Source organism: Pelophylax lessonae, assembly GCF_965119305.1.
Source record: "Pelophylax lessonae genome assembly, chromosome: 1".
Taxonomy (NCBI): domain Eukaryota; kingdom Metazoa; phylum Chordata; class Amphibia; order Anura; family Ranidae; genus Pelophylax; species Pelophylax lessonae.
The window spans coordinates 629,724,591-629,746,835 of record NC_138768.1 but is presented as its reverse complement, the minus strand read 5'-3'; the positions used below and the strand labels follow the sequence as shown (position 1 = coordinate 629,746,835).

Below are 22,245 nucleotides of genomic sequence, written 5' to 3'. Positions count from 1 at the left end.
AATTTGGTCCACCATGTCCAGCATAGCAGGTGGAGCAGAATCAGACGCGAGAGTGCGCCTAAGCACTTTAGTCCAATCTGCCACCGCCTGAGCCACCATGACAAAAGCGAAAATAGGTTTGAGCATGGAACCCGCCACCATGTAGGCATGGCGGGCAAGAGACTCCAACCTCCTGTCCGTAGGATCCCGGAAAACCGGGGTATCCTCAGTGGGAACCAAAGTAGCCTTGTTCCACACGGCCACCGCGTGATCCACCTGGGGGGCCACACAACAGAGCAAATCCGTAGAAGGCACAAAGGGGTAGAGCAGTTGAAACCATTTAGGAACCGTGAAAGGGCATTTCAAACTGCACCATTGTTCATTTACTGTGTGATGAAACTCAGCGGGGCAAGGAAAAACCTGCGCCGACTTGCGGGTCCTATGTGTACCAAAGGAGGACACAATGCCCGGAGGATTGGGCTCATCCTCCAAAGGTAGTGTTTCTTTTACAGAAGAAACCAACGTATCCATAGCTGCGTGTTCTTCAGGCGACCCCCGGGGGAGAATCATCTACCCCCTCCGCATCCGCCTCCCCCTCAGACCCCAGCGGGTCCAGGGACGAGCGAGACCCTGAAAAGGGCACGCCAGCCACAGCAGCAACATCACCATCTGAATCAGAGGAGAAAGATAATCTAGGCAGCTCGTTCAGCCATCAGCACCTCCATTTTGGACACTAAAGTCGCCACCACAGCGGCCAGATTAGGTATAACGGGGGGGTTCAGCAGAACTGGGGTCCCCCACCAAGGCTGGGGGGAATTTGCTGTCCTGAGAATCCATTGCAGAAAAACACTATGAAAAGTACTGGCCCTTTAAGAGCGCTGCGGACCGCGCAGCAAACCGCTATATATACTGTGTACACAGACCCCCCTCCCCCCCCCCCCCCCCCCAAAAAGGGACAAAACTAAGCCAGAAGGGATATACAGAGAAATATGGAAGAGACAGTCTGCAGAGCCTCACAGAGTGTTACCACACCGATCGCTGCTACAGAGGAAAAGGAAGTGAGGTCACCAGAGGCTGAACTATATGCTGCAAGGCTAAGGGAAAATGGCTGTCCATAGAAAGTAATGGGAGGCTTAGGGCAAGATGGCCGCCGACATGTCCTCGGAACGATCGTTCTGCCACACACAAGATGGCGCCAAAACACTACACAGCAACTGTCAGCAAAGCCCATAGTGAAGCCAGACATGCTGCCCACATCCAAAATAGTGGACCGCGCGGTTTTTAGCCGCAGCGACCGCCGCACACACAGTCTGCACCTCCCAAACACTGAAGTGACACAGGACCCCAAAACCACACAGCGCCAGCGGCTTATATACAAAAAAGACCCCCGCAGGGATCGCATCAGGGAGCCCCACAAAAGCACAGACATGAGGGGACAAACAGCAACACAGGACTGGCACCCCAGACAGAGGCCCCACACAGAAAAGTACTTACCTGTACCAGATGGCGTGGGGTGCCTCCATGAAACGGAAAGCCTCTGTCCTCAGATGACAGGGAATACTGTCAGCCAAAAATGCAGGACACTGCAGCACTGAACTGCAGATGTGTCCAGTGAGGTAGCCACCTCACAGGCTGCATCCCTGCTGCGAACAGGGATGGGTCGTTCATAGTGCCAGGGCGAACCATAGCCGAACGTTCGATGGCAGGATGGGGATCCCTCTGACCCTTTGCCCTGGAGAGCCAGGGCGGCCAGTCCGATTCCCAGCTCCGCAAAATCCATCTTCATCCGAAGATCCGACTAAAAACTAAAGCTGACAAAATAAACAGCTAGTAAAGCAAAGAAAAAAAAAACTGACATTCTTGCAAATAAAAATCATAACAAAAGATTAGAAGGCTGAGCCTGTAGCCCCAGCACAGGGAAGCCTATCTACTCCCAACGACGCTAGGCAGAGACAAACTAAATTGGAATGGCTTACTGCAGGGGGGTATTGACCAGTGGGACAGCCCCCATGGGTGTGTCTATGTTAAATGCTTTTGGTTTTTAACTAAGTCTTATGCCTAGTAGGGATGCACCGAAATGAAATTCTTGGCCGAAGCCGAATAATAATGAAATGTTTGGCCGAAGGCCGAATACCGAACGCGGTGTTTCGCATTTTTTCCATTTATTTTGCCAATTTTTTGTCCTCTCTCTTGTCTCTCTCTCTCTTGTCCTCTCACTCTCTCTCTCTTGTCCTCTCATGTCTCTCTCTCTATCTCTCTTGTCCTCTCATGTCTCTCTCCCTAAATGTTACTGTAGGGAATGGGATTCAGTGCACACTGCAGCCTTGTACCATAGGGTTAATGTTAGTGACACTGTAGGGATTGGGAAGGATGCTGGGAATGGAAATCAGGAAGCATGCAGGCAGCCTTGTAAATTTTAATTGCAGATACAGGGCACTGGGCAGGTCAGGGTTAATGTGGTAACATCAATTACTCAGTGACAGTCAGTCAGTGTCAGTGTGGACTCGATCAGATTATACAGTGACAGGCATTCTTTCATAGTGGTAGTAGTAGGAGGCTGGAGGTGGACTAGTAGGAGCCTGGAAAGGAGCACAGCCGCATACATACATTACTCACTCGTGCACTGCAGCCCGCCCCACACATTCAGTGAGTCTTACTCTCCTCCCTAGTTTTTTCAATGGCACATTCAGGAAGCCAATCACGCCGTGAGTAGCGGCACAGCGGAACCAATCAGGTGTGCAGGCACGCGTGATTGGTTCGCTGTGCAGCTAATCACGGCGTGATTGGCTTCCTGAATGTGCCATTGAAAAAACTAGGGAGGAGAGTAAGACTCACTGAATGTGTGGGGCGGGCTGCAGTGCACGAGTGAGTAATGTATGTATGCTCACCGCTGAAGTGTCCCGGCTTCCCCTGCCTAACACGGAAGTCTGTGAGTCCTCCTGTCCTCCTCCGAGTCCCTTCCCCCTGTAAATATCGTGACCTCGGCGATATGAATATCTCCTACGGCCACAGAACGATAGTCGATATCATATCGACTATCGTTCAGCCCTATTGTTCGGCACAAAATTATTCAGCCTTTTGACTTATTCGGCCGAACACAGAAAGTGCTATTTTTTCTATTTTCGGCCGAATAATGTTCGGCCGCCGAATATTCGGTGCATCCCTAATGCCTAGCTACTCCTGCGGAGCAGAAGTCAATACCCATTAGTGATGACTATATGAGGGGCGGCGACTGTCGGAAGACGCAAGAGAAAAAGGTGTCGCGTGTCATGCAGACTGCTGGATGCTCTAGAAATCTTAAGTGCACTAATGTCAGTCTGGTTAACAAGGGCTTAAAAGAGAAGTGTGGGGTTTCAAAACAACATACCTACCTATTGTACTCAACTAGGTAAATGCAGTATCGATCTGATGCTGCCTTTTTTCCCTCACCTCAAAGCCTGAGAACAGAGTGATCAAAGACCAATAATTGCTCAGTTTTCCCTCTTCAGTGAACAGAGGTGGGCCAGTGACTACCAGTGATTATCAGTCACTGGCTTTCTCCTCTTCCCCTCCAGAGCTCACTGAAGCGCTGGATGGTAGAGGGGGCTGGAGTGGCTGGCTCAGGCTCTTAGTGGTAAGCTTAGGGAAGTCAGCGGACTTTAGCCCGCTGTAAGGTGAATGCAGGAGAATGAGGGCCAAGAGAGCTTGGGGCTGAGCAGTTGTGATTCTGATGACTGAGCCTGCCCTCCATCAATCTGTGAATGGGAGAGAGAATTCTGTGAGTTATCAGACTTTCCTTATTTACAAATTGTGCTACAGCTAGTAAAAGCAATGAAAGAACTTCTCTCTATGCATGAGAAGAGAGGAGTTTGGGGTCCTCGTCTGGAACTTTTTCATAACTCCTCAGTCTGGAGCTCAAAGCTACTAAGTCCCTGCATATCGAACGTTCAGAGCCAGAAAGAGGACCTGTAGTAAAGATTTCTACAGAATCCCGCTGCCTGCATGACATCCTCCATTTTAGGTAAGTGAAGGGACTAAAGCTGTTGGGCTACAAATATTTTTAGCTAAATTTCAGCTTTAAAAGTTTACACAGGCAGTGTTATTGTTCAAAATTTGTTATAACCACATATGTGGGCTTTATTAAACATGGTTAGCACATCATGAAACATCCAATTTTGAGCACAGTCCAATCCTATTCCATTATTTGCATGTGCAGTACTAATAAAAGTAGTAACTTTATTGTTCACTTAAGCCATACAACATGATGTAAGTATATGCTGGGAACTGTAAGCACACATAGTACGTCAAGCACGTGTTTCTGTTGCTGTTGTTCTTGTAAGGTTGAATGGAAATACAATCTATGGAGAGGAGTGTTTCATAACATAAGAAAGGAAAAGGCCATGATCAACTTACCAACACGAGGTCTTGGAGAATGTAAAACTTCAGCTGGGATATTTGATTCCACGGGTAATAATGGCGGTCCAGCTACATAAGTGACATCTGTGTTTTCCACAAGATGAGCTGTAAGTTTTTTTTTTTTTTTTTTTTAAATAAGAGGCATAAAAATATTAATTTCAGACAATGGTCAAAAATGATTGCACATACTGTAAAATCTTTCTCTGTGTTTACTGGAAAACATGGCATTTTTCATACGCAATCCATTGGTTACAGTGCCATCTAAGGGAGGATTGAACACTAGGCACACTAACAAAAAACAGGATACCAGCCCCCAGGGACCATAACCTTAATACCTACAATGGCCATAGCTACTACAAGAGGGGAGAAAGATTTATGTTTAAAAGAACTCACAGAAAAGGATTAGGGGATTAGGATTTTTTTGGTTATCTCTCAAATTATTTTCTTGAATACCTCACAAGACACTTAAAGCGTTTTTTACCAAAAAAAAAAAAAAATGATCCTGTTCTCTTAAAGCATGTTATACAGCACAGTGTTTGTGCTGTGTAATTTGGCCTATTCTATCACCTAAAAAATCTGGCTGATGCAGCCAGTTTCTGCCCTCCCCTCTGTACACTGACCACGGTATATCACGGCTGCTGAGCCCTGACACAGTGGTCAGCTTACGTACCACCATCATTCGCAGCTCTGCTCTCTGTTCTCCTGTGTTCCCTCTCCCTGCATGTTAGCTCCATGTCAGGGCCCCCCCCCCCCTTCTGCTCGAACAGAATTATATAAACACATTAACAGTTGTTTGTCTCCCAAGCCTGTGCATCTGTGTTTTATAAAAAAAAAAAAAAAAAAAATGCTGTGAATACCTGATTTCAGTGTGCTGCTCAGAAATCACATAACTGGACATCTCTCTCCCCTCTCTTTTGAATGATGTTAGCAGGGGAATCTCGGCCCCGCCCCCACCAGTTGTCAAACGGGGGGAGGAGAGAGCCAGCCAGTCACGTGATCGCTGAGCAGCACACTGAAATCAGTTATATACAAAAGTTTTTTTAAAACACAAAGACAGAGAGGATTATACAAAGTCCTGAAACTGGCTTAACAACCACTTTAATATTCATAGTTGGGTTACTCTGCCACTTACAAGTAAAAGGGCAATAGCCACAAACAAAACAAAAAAAAAACAATGCCCAGGTTGAGCTAGGAGGGGTTATGCCTGGGTATCCATTACCCAGGCATAACCCCTCCTAGCTCAACTAAGCCTCAGCTATGTAACAAGCATTGAAGAACTTTAAAGAGGGGAGGGATCCCTGTGTCCTGTAATGTACACAGAGAAATAGGCTGTGACGGTATCAGATTTTCATGCTGCGATTAATTGATTAAGGTTTTGCCACGGTATACGGTATTCAATTATTAAATTTAAATGATTAAATTTCTACCTCACTTGAATTTCATTGCTGAATTTAGGGACTTTGGTTCACTTATGCACATTATTATATAGTCAGTCAGTACAGACTCTGTGAACCAGGCCTAAAATAAGCCATCAAGCAGTGTCTGGCCTACCTGGTGATGACTGGTCCTGGCGCTCGGCTCCGATCCGATGGACTGGTCATTAAGGGGAAAAATTGTTGTGGTCAAGAAGTGGTTAAACCTGAAGGAGGACCGGTGTTATTTATAAATTACGTTACTATTGCTTTGGGCCTGGTTCACATGTATACGGGTTGGCAGTTCACATGCATGCGGGTTGGTGGCCCACATTTGCAAAGGCATAGCAGTCCATTGATTTGAACGGGCTGCTATGCCCTCATTTTCCGCAGAAAAAAGGTGCATGCAGCATTTTTCTAAAATTCAGTGGCCTTGAAATCCATCCTGTTTTTGCACCATGCGACTAACCTGCAGTTCCTGCTCTGGCAAACTTTCTGCGTTTTTTATATATGTGGGCCCAGCATTTAAAAATTATGTTTTGATTTATTTTTTTGTGTTATATTTTTCCATAGTCCCATTGACAGCAATTATTTAGGATTTCAGTTTTTAATTTTGAAAGACTGTTTTTATACCTTTTCAATTATTGTTCAGCGCCGCCTGGTGTTTCGGCTCATTTAATCCAACCCGCCCTATTGTTTATTATTGCTAGTATAGTGTCTGTATGGATCAGTATCCTGGTCATAATCCGAACTATACTCATGTCCACAAAAATGTGTTTAGCCCCCACCCTTCAAACAAGTGTAGTGTCCATATAATTTTTAGGATCATTGCCACCTCTGACACACTGTCTGAAAAACTGCAGTGTTAGCAAGTTCAGGCCTGATCTCTGCTAGCACTAGCAGTTAATTTTAATGTTATTTCTAATGCACAAGCAGTATCTGATTGGTAGCCATGAGCTCTTTTTCCCAGTTGCCACTAGGGTAAAGTTAGTGCCCAAAAAAAAAGGGTAAAATCAGGCTTACCTGAATGCATAAAAGTGTTAGAAACATAATTATGGTCAGATGCAGCAGGGAACAAGTACTAGCGCTGCACAATTTTTTTAGCAATCTGGCGAGCCCCAGCAGCGTAGTACATTCTGGCCTTTAAGACACCAGCATTGCAGTATTTTATAGTGTAGCAGCAAGCGCCAGCAGCGCAGTACAAGCTGATGAGGTGGTTAGCACTAGTATTGTAATGCAAACACAGCCATCAAGAATTTGAACAAAGGCCCATAGAGCCCATAGTAGCCTTACAGAGGTGCTTGCCAACCCTAATTGGCTGCCACCAGATTCAGCAGCACCCGGTATCCCCCCCCCCCCATTTACAGGGTTAAAGGGGAAATGGCCAACTTAACAACGCCCCTTGACTTTTTTTCAGCCATTTTTTTTTTTTTTTTTTACCAAAGACCACCATATTTTACAGGTGAACTAAAGTAATCATTCTGCACAACAGTATATTGCCCTCAACCGAAATGTATACCTTGCCAGGCCATTCAAGAAATCTATCAGCTTCTGAATTGTAAACTTTTTTTGGGGTCTAGCCCTTAACATAGGCATTATTTAAAAAAAAAATAAAAAAAAATAATGAATTGCGGTCAAATTGGTCCACAGATCCAATGCATCATATGCTCGTGTTATCTGCTGCACTGGCCAGGAAGATAGGAAATAAAAATGCATTTTACAGTAAGAAAAAATGCATTTATGTTTAATGACATTAACCACTGTTGTCTACGCGTTGACCCTGATAATGATGGCCTCCACAAAATTTAGCCCATACCTGTCCCAGAAATTTACAGACGGCTATACGCACCAACAAAATCTGGATTTTTTCTTAAGAACTTACCATAAAATCAGTTTCTCTGAAGTCCATTGACAGACGCAGCCTTTTGCTTCTTGTCCATTGGGTTATGCTGCCGCCTGCAGGACTAATTCTAGGCAGGAAAAAAATTCTCCACGCCCACGGGACTGTCCCCACATCCTCTGCTCCAGCAAACCAGTTTTGTTGTAAGCAGTGAAGAAGATACAAAAAAAAACATCCTCATATTAGAGAGGCGGGTGCTGTGTCTGTCAATGGACTTCAGAGAAAAGGATTTTACGGTAAGTAAAAAAACTGTTTTCTCTATCGACCATTGACAGACGCAGCCTTCTTACTTCTTATCCATTGGGACGTCCCAAAGCAGTGTAGGCATGAGGGGTGGGAAGAGCGCAACCAGACAGTAACGTAACACCAAAGGCTAAACCTAGTCAACTGGGAACATGAAACTCAACAGGAGCTCACCAAGGTGAAAAAAACCCTAAAGAGAAAAACAATTCTCTTATGAAACAGCAGACTGCAAAACCTTGCGGCTAAAGGAAGCATCCGAAAATGCCAAAAATCAACCTTGTAGAATTTTGTAAAGGTGTGCACGGACGACCAAGTCGCCGCTTTACAAACTTGCACTTCTGAGGCCTGATGGCGAAAAGCCCAAGAGGCACTCAGTGCTCTAGTAAAATTAGCCTTTACAGGAAAAGTAGGAACCCGACCCTTGAGCGAATAAGCCTGAACAACCGTCTGCCTGATTCATCTGGATATGGTCGCAGCAGACGCAGCCAAACCTCTCTTGAGATCCTTCGGTAAGAACAACGAGTCCTATTGTCTAAAAGACTCAGTTACTGTCAGATAAACCCTTATCGCCCGAACCACATCCAGAGAGTGCAAGGCAATTACCTTGGGATGCTTGAAGGGCTTAGGACATAAGGAAGGCATCACAATGTCTTCATTGAGATGAAAATCCGACACCACCTTAGGGAGGAAAGATGGATTAGGTCGAAGTACCACTTTATCTTTGTGGACCGCCAAAAAAGGCGAACGACAGGACAGCGCCACCAACTCAGACACACTGCGAGCAGAAGTAATAGCCACCAGGAAGGCAACCTTCTGCAACAAAGAAAGCAGAGAAATCTCCCTAATAATCTAAAAAGGAGGGTTTTGAAGAACAGAGAAAACCAGACTGAGATCCCACGGAGGCAACGGGAATCTCCTCGGAGGAGCCAGATGACGCACCCCCTAAAAAAAAGTGCGAATCAAGACATTAGTGGCCAACGGACGTTGGAAGTAAATAGCCAAGGCCGACACTTGGCCATTGATAGTGCCCAAAGCCAACCGCTGCTCAACCCCTCTTTATAAAAAGGCAAAACCCTAGCTACAGAAAGCAAGCGAGGGTGCCGCTGCTGTGATTCACACCATGAAATATACAATTTCCACGTACTATGATAGAGCGATGATAGATCTTCCTGGATGTCGATTTCCTGGCCTTCAAAAGTGTAGGAATTACCAAGTCAGAAAGGCCTTTATCCCTCAAAAACTTGCTTTCAACAGCCAAGCCGTTAAAGCCAGTGACCGTAAAGCAGGATGGAAGATCAGTCCCTGAGACAGCAGATGTTCCCACAGAGGGAGCTGCCATGGAGGATCTACGACCATTATTACCATGTCTGCGTACCAAGACCGCCAAGGCCAGTGTGGTTCCACCAAAACGACCGGAATGCCTTCCACCGCCACCCGACAAAGAAACCTCGGCAGGAGTACGAGCGGAGGGAAGGCATAAAACAGCCGATAATGACTCCAAGGAGCCCTCAAGGCGTCTGTGGCGTCAACCAGAGGATCCCTTGACCTGGCCACAAACTCCTGAACCTTTCTGTAGAGGCGAGACGCAAAACAGATCCACCTCCAGAGTCCCCCACCGGACACACAAGAGGTAAAACACCTCTGGATGAAGGGACCATTCCCCTTGATCCAGCACCTGACGACTCAGGTAATCCGCTTGCCAATTCTCCACACCTGGAATGTGGACTGCGTTAAGGGCCAAAACATTGTCTTCTGCCCATACCAGAAGCTCGGCCAACTCCCTGGCTGCCAGAACACTCTTGGTGCCCCCTTGATGATTGATGTAAGCCATGGCCGTGGCATTGTCCGATTGTATCCGAACCAGAGACCAGCGTAGCCAACTTGTCTAGTGGAACAGGAAAAGCGTGATGGCTCTGAGCTCCAGAATATTGATCGGCAAGAAGACTCTTCTGTTAACCAAGTCCCCTGGGCACAGAGCTTTCCCAGCACTCCACCCCAGCGTGACAGGCTGGTGCCCGTGGTGACCACCATCCAGAACAGCGGCAAGAAGGACTTGCCATGTCAAAAATCTGGAGAATGGATACACCAGGATAGAGCCAACTTCCTGAGACGGCTCAAACAAAATCTTCTGGTCCAATGGCCGAGGGTCCCTATTCCATTTAGCAAGAATCTTTTTTGCAGGGGCCTCAAGTGAGACGGAGCAAACGGGACCGCCTCAAAGGCCGATACCATCAAACCCAGGGCCTTCATGCAAGTCCGCAAGTAAGACCGATCGGTTCAAATCAGCAACCTTATCGCCCTTTGCAACTTCAGAAGCTTTTCAAGGGGAAAAAGACCTTTGCCAGAGCAGAGTCAAGAGTCAGCCCCGGATACGTGACCCGTATTGGATGTTGTCAGAGCAGATTTTTTAAAATTGATCGTCAGCCCGAATTTCTGAAGGGTTTGAACTGTAATTGAGATGTTGCCCAACCGATCTGAATGAGAGTTTGCTCGCAACAGGAGATCGTCCAGATATCCCAAAATCGTAATTCCTCTCTGACGCAACAAGGCCAGCACTGGGGCCAGGACCTTGGAAAAAAAACCTGTGGGAGCAGAGGCGAGAACAAAGGGTAACGCCACAAATTAGAAGTGCTCCTCTGCCACCGCAAAGCGGAGGAATTGCTGATGTCCCACAAAGATGGGGGATGTACAAATACGCGTCTGATATTGACGGAGGCCAGAAAATCCCCATGATTTAAGGATGCCACCACTGATCGAATGGACTCCATTCGAAACTTCTGCACTCGCACAAAAGCGGTACAGAGCCTTGAGATCCAGAATTTGACGAAACTTGCCCTCCTTTCTGGGCACCATAAATAGATTGGAATGGAAGCCGTGAAAGAGTTTATGCTGGGGAAACGGCACAATCACTCCTTGAGGCAGGAGATCATGCACAATCTCCTGGAGAGCTTTCAAACGATCCAGACTGAAACAACCCATCAGCTGGGGCCGAAATTCGATCTTGTACCCGGAACGAATCAGTTTGTGAACCCATTTGTGTTGAATGAAAGTCGTCCAGGGTTCCTGAAAGAAGCGCAGACATCCCCCCACCCCAAAAGCGGGTGAGGGCACCCCTTTGTGCTGAAGAGGACTTGTCTGCTGAACTGGGCTGTCTTGGGCTTGCCCCAGTGTTTCTTAGTCCCTCCAGAAGCTCTTAACGGCTTACCTTTTTCTTGCGCCCCAGAGGCACGAAAAAACCACCTATGAGTGGTAAAGGAAGGCCCCTGCTTAGTACGGGTTGTTTTACCCTTGGAGGATTCCCACCAGTCAGACCCTTGACCAACTCATCTAGTGAGTCCCCAAACAATCGCTCTCCCAAAAACCGGAAGATCTGTCAGGGCTTTTTTGGAGCCTGGACAGCCGACCAGCTTTTCAGCCAAACCATACGTCTTAGGGCAATCCCCCACAGCCGAAACTGTGGCAACCAGGAGATCCGCATCCAAGGACACATCACACAGGAACACAAGAGCCCGAGCCATCTGGTCCATAAGTTCTATCAGCTCCGGGGCAACTATGTCAGGATCCAAGTTCCCCTCCAGAACTTTATTCCATTCCGTAACTGTCTGTGATACTAAAACAGGCACAAAAACCGGTTTTAGGATAGAACATGAAGATGGCGTTAAAGGAATTCCACCTGCCTGTCCACCGGATCCATAAAAACCGGGGAATCTTCCACAAGCACTATAGTAGATTTGTTCAACCTGGAAACAGGATGATTCGCCTTAGGCGGTACCGTCCAACGGTTTGAGACTGTCTCAGCAAAGGGATAATGGTGTTTAATGTGCTTAGGCACTACTAGCACATACTTGATGCACCGCCATTGGTCATTAACAATATCATGAAAAGTCTTGAGACAAGGAGAAACCTTTCCTGATTTGTGGGTTTGCGGGAGCAAAAAGACACCCGCGTCCCTGCCGACGTGGGCTCATCTGCCAGTTTTAAAGTTCTCCTTACTGAAACAATCAGGGCTTCCACCAAAGCGTGTTCCCACGCTGCAACTGAAGACGACAGGTCTTCTTCACCATCCGATTGCGAGGATAGCGACACCTCAGGTAGGAGGGTGTCCCATGGCGACCATATGAGCCTCTGAATCAGAGGACCCCACCAATGACGGAGAAGGCAGCGGCCGTTTGGGGCTAGTGACCCTTTTCATTACAAAATCTACCTTGGTCCTCAGGCTTTCCAGAGCTGCTTAAATTGCGGCCAGCGACCGCGATCCGGACAGTCCAGGCATCGCACTAAATGGGTCTGAGGGTGAATTTACTGCCTGGGACTCCATATTCAATGCAACAGAAAAAAGGGTACTGTCACTTTTAAAAAGCTGACTGCGGTTCCCACCCCTGATCGCCGCGGTATGTTGAGTCCCCCTTAAATATATACCGACAGCAGAGTATGCAGAGATATGCCCCCAAAAAGACCCCAATACTTTACTACCTCCAGAGGAAACCTCCTGTGTGCAGCAGGAAGAGGGAGTCACAGGATGTGACATTAACCTGGTATGTGAAAGGTCACGCTGCCTGTGTAGCTCCACAGGGCTACACAAAAATAGCTGCCAATGCAATTCAACAGGAAGCACAGGTAAAATGGCTGCCCCATACAAGTCAGTCAATGGAAAAAAAAAAAAAACACAAACAATTACATTGCCTACACCTAAGATGGAAACCCCAACATGAAGGCCTTAAAAATCTACAACCAGACCCAGCAGGGAAAACTGAATGTTTGTAAAATCTCAAAGTATAAGTCCTCTGACAGTCGCCACCAATGGGTATTGACCTCTTATCCATAGGAGAAAGCTAGGCATAAGACTTGTTAGAAACAAAGCAATTTACATACACACCTATAGGGGCTGTCCCACTGGTCCGATACCCTTCCACCCTCCCACCCCCCCCCATCAGCATTCCCAACTCAGTTTGGTAGCAAGCAGTAGATAGTCCAAAAGAACCCCATTAGAGGGGCGGGGCGGTGACTGTCAGAGGACTCAAAGAAAGGAATTTTACGGTAAGATTTTACAAAAATTCAGTTTTCTCTTACGTCCTCTGACAGTCGCCGCCCAATCATTCAGTCTTCACCAATGGGACGTCCCAAAGCAGTGTAGACATGAGGGGTGGGAAGCGCAACCGTCACAAAGGCAACACAGCACCCAGGTCAGAGAAAGGAACCTTATCTGAACAGAAAAGGTAAAAACTCTGGGTAACAGAAAAGCTCAAGTGGAGCAAAGAACCCAGGAAACAAATAACCAAAGGGGAAAAACAACCCCAACAGACAGGGACAGGCAACGTCCTTGTCCCCATCAAGGTACTGCCGCACACAGAACTTTGCAGCCAAAGGAGGCATCTGCTGATGCCAAAACATCAAGTTTGTAGAATTTGGAAAAGGTGTGTACGGACGACCAAGTCGCCGCCTTGCACACCTGGGCCACCGAAGCCTGATGTCGGAAGGCCCGGGACGCACTTACCGCCCTGGAAGAGTGAGCCTTAACAGGAAAGGGCGGAACCCGTTCCCTAATTGAATGGCCTGCACAATAGTCTGTCTCATTCATTTCAAAATAGTTGCTGAAGACGCAGCCATACCCTTCCGAGGGCCCTTGGGAAGGACGAAGAGAGAATCAGACTTCCTGAAGGATTCAGTAGACGACAGGTGCACCCTGATCGCCCGGACTACATCCAAGGAATGCAAAGCAAACTCCTTTGGATGCTTAGGATTCGTACACAGCGAAGGCAAAACAATATCCTCGTTAAGGTGAAAATCCGAAACCACCTTAGGAAGGAAAGATTGGTTAGGTCGCAAGACCACCTTATCCCTATGAACCACCAGGTAGGGGGAGCGGCAGGACAGAGCCACCAACTCAGACACTCTGCGGGCAGATGTGATCGCCACCAGAAAAGCAACTTTTCGTGACAGCACAGGCAGAGGAATCTCAAAGGGAGGACTTTGCAAAACAGGACTAAATTCAGGTCCCAAGGAGGTAAAGGCGCTCAACTAGGACGAGCCAAATGACGCACCACCTAAATAAAGGTGCGTATCCAAGAGTTTGACACCAAGGGGCGCTGAAAAAGGATGGCCAGTGCCGACAACTGACCCTTAATCGTGGCCAGCGCAAGACGCTGGCCCACACCAGTTTGCAGGAAGGCCAGCACCCTCGCCACCGAAAAGGAGCGAGGATGGATGCCCCTGGACTCACACCAGGAAAAATAAGCCTTCCAGGTACGGTTAATCTTACCGGACGAAGCCTTCCTAGCCTTAAGCAGGGTAGGAATGACTGCCGAAGAGACCTCGATCTCTCAGGACCTGGCTTTCAACAGCCACGCCGTTAAAGCCAGCTACTGTAAAGCAGGATGGAAGATCGGCCCCTGAGACAGCGGATCGTCTAATAACAGGAGCCGCCAGGGAGGCTCGACGACCAGTTGCATGATGTCCGCCCACCAAGACCGGCGTGGCCAGTCCGGGGCCAGCATAAAAGTAATAAAAAAAACAGAAGAAAGGCTGAGACCGTAGCCCCAGCACAGGGATAGCCCATCTTACTCCTAACTAGGCAGAAGGCATTGGACCAGTGGGACAGCCCCTATAGGGCTGTCTATGTAAATTGCTTTGTTTCTAACAAGTCTTATGCCTAGCTTGCTCCTATGGATGAGGTCAATACCCATTGGTGAAGACTGAATGAGTGGGCGGCGACTGTCAGAGGACGTAAGAGAAAAAGTTATTATTAACCCCCACCCTAAACACCACCACCACGCCAGGCGTCCCAGTTATAGCGGGGGAGGGGGACAGGGCACAGGGCCAGGTAACTGACAGGCCAGAGGGATCTTTTCGGAAGTCCAGGTCCTATTATCCTCACATCCCCCCAAAACCACAGGAGGGCAAAGGGGGCTACATTTACTCACCATACCATGGACTGGGTGGGCTTTGCTCCGGGCAGAACCACCTCCCACCCGGAGTAGGGGTGCTGCCAGCAGAGGGGTACTCTGCAATTTAGGGCATTCCAGGTTGTCACGTCCCAGTGAGACATCAACTCACAGGCTTATCCCAATCCGGAAAAGGGGCACCGTCGTGGCGAGGCCTAGTGCGGGACTATAACCTGCTCATGCTCGTAGACCAGGCTGGGGAGACCTGAAGGATCATGATTATCCACTGCGAAACCCCAGCCGACATTGCTTGAAGATTACTAGGAGGATCTCCCTGAACATTAGCTAGCAAAGTGAGTAAAGAGAAATAAACACAAAAATATTCTGAAAAGAAAAAACTGAGACCGAAGTCCCAGCAGGAAAAGTCCTACTCCTTCGCTAGGCAGAAACAAACTGGTTTGCTGGAGCAGAGAGTGTGTGGGTTATGCCTGTGGGGACAGCCCCGTGGGCATGGAGATTTAAATTTTTCCTACCTAGAACTACTCCTGCAGGGGGCAGCATAACCCAATGGTTAATGAAGATGGAGGCTGCGTTTGTCAATGGACCACGTTTATGATGAGGTTTCTTACCCCTAGCAAAGGACCATGTTGACGACAAGGTTCCTTACCCCTAGCAACCTGCAGAAGTAATATACTCTTACCTCCCACAAGGCCTTTAATGATCTCTTCCATAGAGGCACCAAACTGTCAACTACAAAAGGTAGATCAGTCGGCACCTTTTTAGAAGCCTGGTCGGCTGACCAGTACTTGAACCAAATCATGCGGAGGAGAATAACGGCCGTTACTGCTGGCCAAGGGGGGACGCATTCCAGATCCTGCCGTAAAATTTTTTCCATTCAGTAAAAGTCTGGGATACCAAGGTGATAGCAAACACTGGCCTCAACACTGAACCTGCCACAGTGAAAAAAAGGTACCGGACCAGAGCTTCAGCTTTCTTGTCCACAGGATCCAAAGGATGGAGAATCCTCCATGGGCAAAAAATGTGGCCTTTTTTAACCTGGAAACCCGAGAGTCCACCGGTGGTGGAACCGTACGTTTCTTCAGGAGAGATTCCTCAAAGAGACATCCCTTAGCAAAATACTTCGGTAGTCCAAACATGCGTTTAAGGGAACCCCACTAACTAGTAACAATCTCGTCAAAAAAGGCAGGAAAGGGGAACACCTTTGTCACCTTGGAAGATTTGAGGGTACCAAACTGCAATGGCATCGCCGACTCAGCGGTAGCCGAGTCCTCCAACTTTAAGGTTTTCCCGCACTGACACAATTAAGGCTTCGACCAAAACCTTTTCATACGCGGCAGCGGAGGATTCGTCCTCACCGTCAGAGCACGCAACGTGCGTGGACACAGACCGACTGGACACCCTCCCATCCGCGACTACCAAATCCACCTCAGACTCTGAGGCGGAAGAGTATACAGGTGAAGGCGGGGGGGGGGGGGGGGGGGATTCTTGCTAGGTCTTCATTACAGTGACTGAAAGACTGCCGTCATGGCCACCAGGGCAACCTGAGACCCAGAGGATCCCGCAGTTACAAGGAGTGGGTCAGGTGGTGATACATGCTACAGAGTCTCCATGGTTAATCGGAGCCGTGTTGTGCACAAAAAACGTTTTTTAAAAACAAAAACCCCTGCAGCACCACAAGAATCAGCGCACCCATGGCGCTGTATAGAAGAGGAAGGAACATATACCCACAGGGTCTCATCACCCCAGAGCTGGAGAGCGTCAAACAGCCTCCCAATCTGCGATGAAAGAGGAAGGGAAAGCGCTGACACTGACACTAGAAACCCCCGCAGCACATCACGGCACTCGGACTACAAGAAAATGGCCGCCACTATTTGCAATCGGAAACCAAAAACATGGCCCTGGAATACACAAACATGGCCCCCAAAGCCGGCAAAAAGGATCCACGGCAAAATGGCGGCGTCACGCCAGACCCCAGGGAAGAAAGCATCCGCCAGGAGGAACCCTGCTCTCGCAGTACCAAGGTACAGGCACAACAAAAACAGAGGCCAACAGTAACACCCACCCAATGCTCTCTGGCCCAACACCAGTAAAGCCCCCTACCCATAAATACCCATCGGTAACAGGGGAGAAACAGGGGGCCGGTGAGGGCGACTGGCGCAGGGGAACCCCGTTAAGGAGTGGGGGGGGGGGACATGAGCGAAGGGAGGACACAGAAGGGGACCTACCATCCCCAGGGAGGGCCCGCGACCAACCCAAGAGAAAGGAGGGGGGGCACTATTCACCACACCATGGAATCAGGCTACTCCCAGCAGGCAACCGCACCATCCTGGAATGGGGGTGCTGCGGCCTGAGGTACGCTGCGACTCTGATCGTGACTGCTGTCGTGACCAGGGCTATGCGGCCTTGAGAGGTGTTTCACTCGCCGGACAGCCCCCGTACAGTGGGGCCAACCTAGTGCGGAGCTAATAGTTGGATCGTGTTCGCAAGCCAGGCTGGGAAAACCATAAGGATCTAAAATATCCAGTGTGTCACGCAGTCCAGCTGTTGATTGTAGTTCACACAGGAACAAAAATAACAAAGTAAAAAAAAAAAAAAAAATTGATTTTTGACATCCCGTAAAATCCTTTCCTCTGAAGTTCATTGACAGATGCAGCTCCGTATCTTCTTGACCATTGGGTTATGCTGCCCCCTACAGGAGTAGGACATTAGGCAGGAAAAATCTTTACCAAGCCTATGGGGTAGTCTCTGCAGGCATATACTCACACGCTCTTGCTATATATAACCCTCAGTTTTGTTGCAAGCAGTGTTCAGAAGAAAAAAAAAAAAAAACATCCCACTCATAATTAGAGGGGCTGGTGTGGAGTCTGTCAATGAACTTCAGAGAAAAGGATTTTACGGTAAATCAAAAATCCAGTTTTCTCCATCGTTCATTCACAGACACAGCTCCATATCATCTTGACCATTTGGACGTCCCAAAGCAGTATTTGGATGAGGTGTGGAAAAAACAACGCAAAGAAAGAATGTAACTCCCCAAAGGCTAAATTTAGCCAACCAGGTTAACATGAAGCTCAACCCGGAACAACCGGAGCTCACCTAAACACAACAAACACCCTCAAAGAGAATAGTTTCTCTATTAAACAGCAGCCTGCAAATCCTTGCGGCCAAAAGAGGCATTCGAGGATACCAACACATCTACCTTGTTGAATTTTGGTGTGCACCGATGACCAGGTTGCCGCCTTGCAAACTTGCATCACGGACGCCTGATGGCGAAAGGCCTAAGAAGCAATCAGCGCCCTAGTAGAATGCGCCTTCATGGGGAAAGGAGGAACCTGACCCACCCTTCAGTGAATAAGCCAGAATCATAGTCTGCTGGATCAACCTAGATATGGTCGCAGCAGACGCAGCCAATGCCTTTCGAGGTCCTTCGGCGAGGACAAAGTCTGATTTCCTGAAAGATTTAGTAGCCGCCAGGTCAATGCTAATCTCCCGAATCACATTCAAAGAATGCAAAGCAATTTCTTTGGGATGCTTGGGCTTAGGACAGAGTCAAGGCAGCACAACGTCTTCATTCAGATGAAAATCAGAAACAACCTTAGGAAGGAACAACTGATGAGGTTGACGTACAACTTTATCTCTGAGGACCACCAGATAAGGTAAGCGGCAGGACACCGCCGCCAATTCAGATACTCTGCGGGCAGAAGTAATAGCCACCAAAAAGGAAACCTGTGACGAGGAATCTCCCTAATGTTCTCTAAAGAAAGGTTTTTGAAGAACAGACAATACCAAATTAAGATCCCAAGGAGGTAGCGGGGATAGCCTTGGAGGAGCCATATGGCGAACCCCTTGTATAAAAAGGTGCAAACCATGGCATGCGTAGCTAAAGGGTGTTGGGAAAATACAGCCAAAGCTGACACTTGGACTTTGATAGTGCCCAAGGAAAACCGCTGTTTAACCCCTTTTTGAAGAAAGGTCAAAATCCTAGGCACCGAAAACCAGAGGGGATGCACCTTCAGTTAAAGCCAGCGACTGTAAAGCAGGACGGGAGATCGGTCCTCAAGACAGATCTTCCCTGAGAGGAAGTCTCCAAGGAGCATCGCCGACCAACCTTACCAGATCTGCGTACCAAGACAGGCGAGGATAGTCTGGGACCACCAGAATGACCGCAATCCCTTCCACCTCCATTCTGCGCAGCAGCCTCGGCAGGAGCTAAAGCAGCGGGAACGCATAGATCAGCCGACACTGACCCCAAGGAGCAACCAGTGCGTCGGTGGAAAAAAATTATCCCTTGACCTGGCTACAAACCTTGGAACCATCTTGTTGAGTCTAGAAGCAAACAGGTCGACATCGTGTGTCCCCCCACTGGACACATAGAAGATGAGACACCTCTGGGTGAAGGGACCACTCCCCCTGATCCAACAACTGACTCAGGAAATCCGCCTGCCAGTTTTTCACATCTAGCACGTACACTGCAGAAAGGGCTGGAACACATTTTTCCGCCCATTTTAGGATCTCAGCCACCTCCCGGGCCGCCAAGACACTCTTAGTTCCCCCTCGATGATTAATGTAAGCCGCGGCCGTGGCATTGTTTGATTAAATACGGACAGGGCTACTCTGTAAACGAGTTGTCCAGTGACTCAAGCAAAGCTTTATCGCTCTGAGTTACAGAATATTGATCGGGAGTCTGGACTCTTCCACTGTCCAGGACCCCTGGATGCAGAGCTTCCCCAGCTGGACAGGCTGGCGTCTGTGGTTAACGCAGTCCAACACGGTAGAAGGAAGGACTTGCCCAGGCATAGTGCTAACAAGTGAAGCCACCATAATAGGACTGTCCTTGTGTTGTGACTCAACCGAATCATAGTGTCCAAGGACTTTGGATCTTTGTTCCATTTGACAAGAATCTCCCTTTGACCCAAGACCAGCAAGCAAGTCTGCAGAGAGGACAGATTGTTGGCTAACAGCAAACAAATCGCCCCCTGCAACCTTTGCAGCTTGTCCGGGGGGAGAAAAACAGTCAAAGCGAGGTCCAGTCAGGCCCAGATAATCCAGTCTAAAGGCCCGTACACGTAGCGATTGTCGGCCGTAAATATTCGGCCAACTTTCGATCGGCCGATTGTCGGCTTGTTAGTATGATGCTTCCGACAACCGACTGCGACTTTTCGGCCTAACAGAATCTGGTGTGCAGGCTTTAAAATTTTTGTAGGCCAACACCACAACGGCCGATTGTTCACCAGTCAGTACAGAATTCGGCCGACAAACAGCAGATGAGCAAGACTAGGCATGCTCAGAGAAGAAAAAACACACGGAAAGTTAATCACATGACATCACTTCTGCAGTCGGCTGTTGTTGACAGGACAGCACCGGACAAAAGACGGCCGATCGTTCGGCCGACAATCGCTACGTGTGTACGGGGCTTTAGGGATGGAATCAGGGCAGATTTTTTTTTTTTAATTCATGTTCCAACCACACTCTTGTAGAGTCCGTACAGTAATTGTCAAGTCGCCCAAAAGAGCTGAATGTGAGTCTGCTCTTAATAGATCGTCCAGGTACCTCAGTACCGTAATCCCCCATTGTCGCAGCAATGCCAACACCAGAGCGAACACTTTGGTGAAGACCCTGGGGGCGGAAGCGAGACCAAAGGGTAACGTCATAAATGCATAATGCTCTTCTACAGCAAAGCGAAGAAAACGCTGGTGTCCAGCATAAATAGGGATGTGAAGATATGCGTCCTTGATATCTATGGAGGCTAAAAAGTCTCCTTGGTGTAGAGACGTCACTACCATGCGGATGGACTCCATTCAAAACTTCTGTCCCCGTAAACAGGTTTGAATGAAACCCCTGAAAACGTTCCAGAGAAGGAACTGGCACAATCACCCCTTGCAACTGCAGATCTTCTACCGTCTTGTTCAGGTCCCTTAAACGGTCTGGAGATAAGCGCAGATTGGACGGGAAGAACCTGTCTGATGGTTGAGACCAGAATTCGATCTTGTAACCCGATCGGATCAGTTCGTGGACCCATTTGTCCTGAATCAAGGAAGTCCATGGTTCCAGAAAGAAGCGAAGATGTCCCCCCCACCCCAGAAACGGGTAAGGGCGTCCCTTCATGCAGACGAGAATTTATCCGCAGAACCAGTTTGGCCTGTTCTCGGCTTACCATACCATGTCTTCTTGGGACCCCCAGAAGACTTGAATGGCTTAGCTCCTTTCTCGTACGAAGGGGACACCTACGAGCAGTAAATAAAGGCCCCCCGTCTATTACGTGTTGCCTTGCCCTTGGTGGATTAGGGTAGAAAAAGTACTCTTCCCACCCATAAGGCCTTAGATTAACTAATCTAGGGAGAATCCAAACAACTTGTCCCCCGTAAAGAGAAGGTCAAAAAGGGAGTCTTTGGAAGCCTGGTCTGCAGACCAGCTTTTCAGCCACACCATGCATCTAATATAAATCCCCACCGCAAACACTCTTGCTACCGGTGGAGCTGCATCCAGCGACGCATCACATATATATATACAAAAGGGCTTGAATCATTTGGTCCGTTAGCTCTATAAGGCCCGGTGAGAGCCGCTCTGTTTCCAAGTCACCTTTTAGCAACTTTGCCCATTGTGTTTTGCTCTGTGACACTAGAGTGATCACAAAGACCGGTTTTGGTATTGAGCCCGCTAAAACATGTAAATGGCGGGACAGAGACTCAATCCGTCTATCCACGGGTTCTGGAAATACCGGGGACTCTTCCACCGGGACCACAGTAGACTTGATTAGTCTGGAAACCGGATGATCCAGCTTAGGTGGCACGGTGCACCTAATGGAAACTGCATCTGCGAAGGGCGTATCGCCTTTTAAAGCATTTACGCACCACTAACATTTGTTTGATGCGCCCCCACTGTTCATTGACAATGTTGTCAAAAACCTTGTCCGATGTCGGGATGCCAAAAGACATCTGCAAACCTGACGCTGTAGAATCATCCGCCATTTTTAAGGTTTCCCGCACTGATACTATATGTCCCTCAACCAGCGTGCTTCCCCGCGCGGCAGCGGACGTGAAAATGTCCTCCTCGCCGTCAGAATGCGAAGACATAGATCCACCAGGATAGGAGTCTGTGGCGGCCACATCTAACTCAGAATCTGAGGATACTATAGAGCAGTGTTTCTCAACTCCGGTCCTCAGGGCACACTAACAGGCCAGGTTTGCAAGAAAACTGAAATACATCATAAGGTGATATCATTTGCTTCTCAGTGAAAGGCAGTATTCTAGTCTGAATCTCCTCAAGGTAATACTTAAAATCTGGCCTGTTAGTGTGCCCCGAGGACCGGAGTTGAGAAACACTGCTATAGAGGCAGGTGAAGGCATAGGGCACTTTTGGCTAGTGGCATTTTTTAAAACTAAATCCACTTTTGAAAATAGGCTTTCCAAAACTGCTG

The 22,245-nt window shown here is 48.2% G+C and overlaps 1 protein-coding gene across 1 annotated transcript in view; it reads right to left on the bottom strand.

The window, feature by feature from the left end:
- The window catches only part of ADAD1 (adenosine deaminase domain containing 1), a gene marked incomplete at both ends in the record, with an annotated part of 395,920 nt that overhangs the window by 331,355 nt on the left and 42,320 nt on the right, over positions 1–22,245 (bottom strand). Inside the window, one exon of the mRNA XM_082243486.1 lies at positions 4,372–4,458. Coding sequence (XP_082099612.1) covers positions 4,372–4,458 — 87 coding nt within the window. The remainder of the gene's footprint in view (positions 1–4,371; positions 4,459–22,245) is intronic.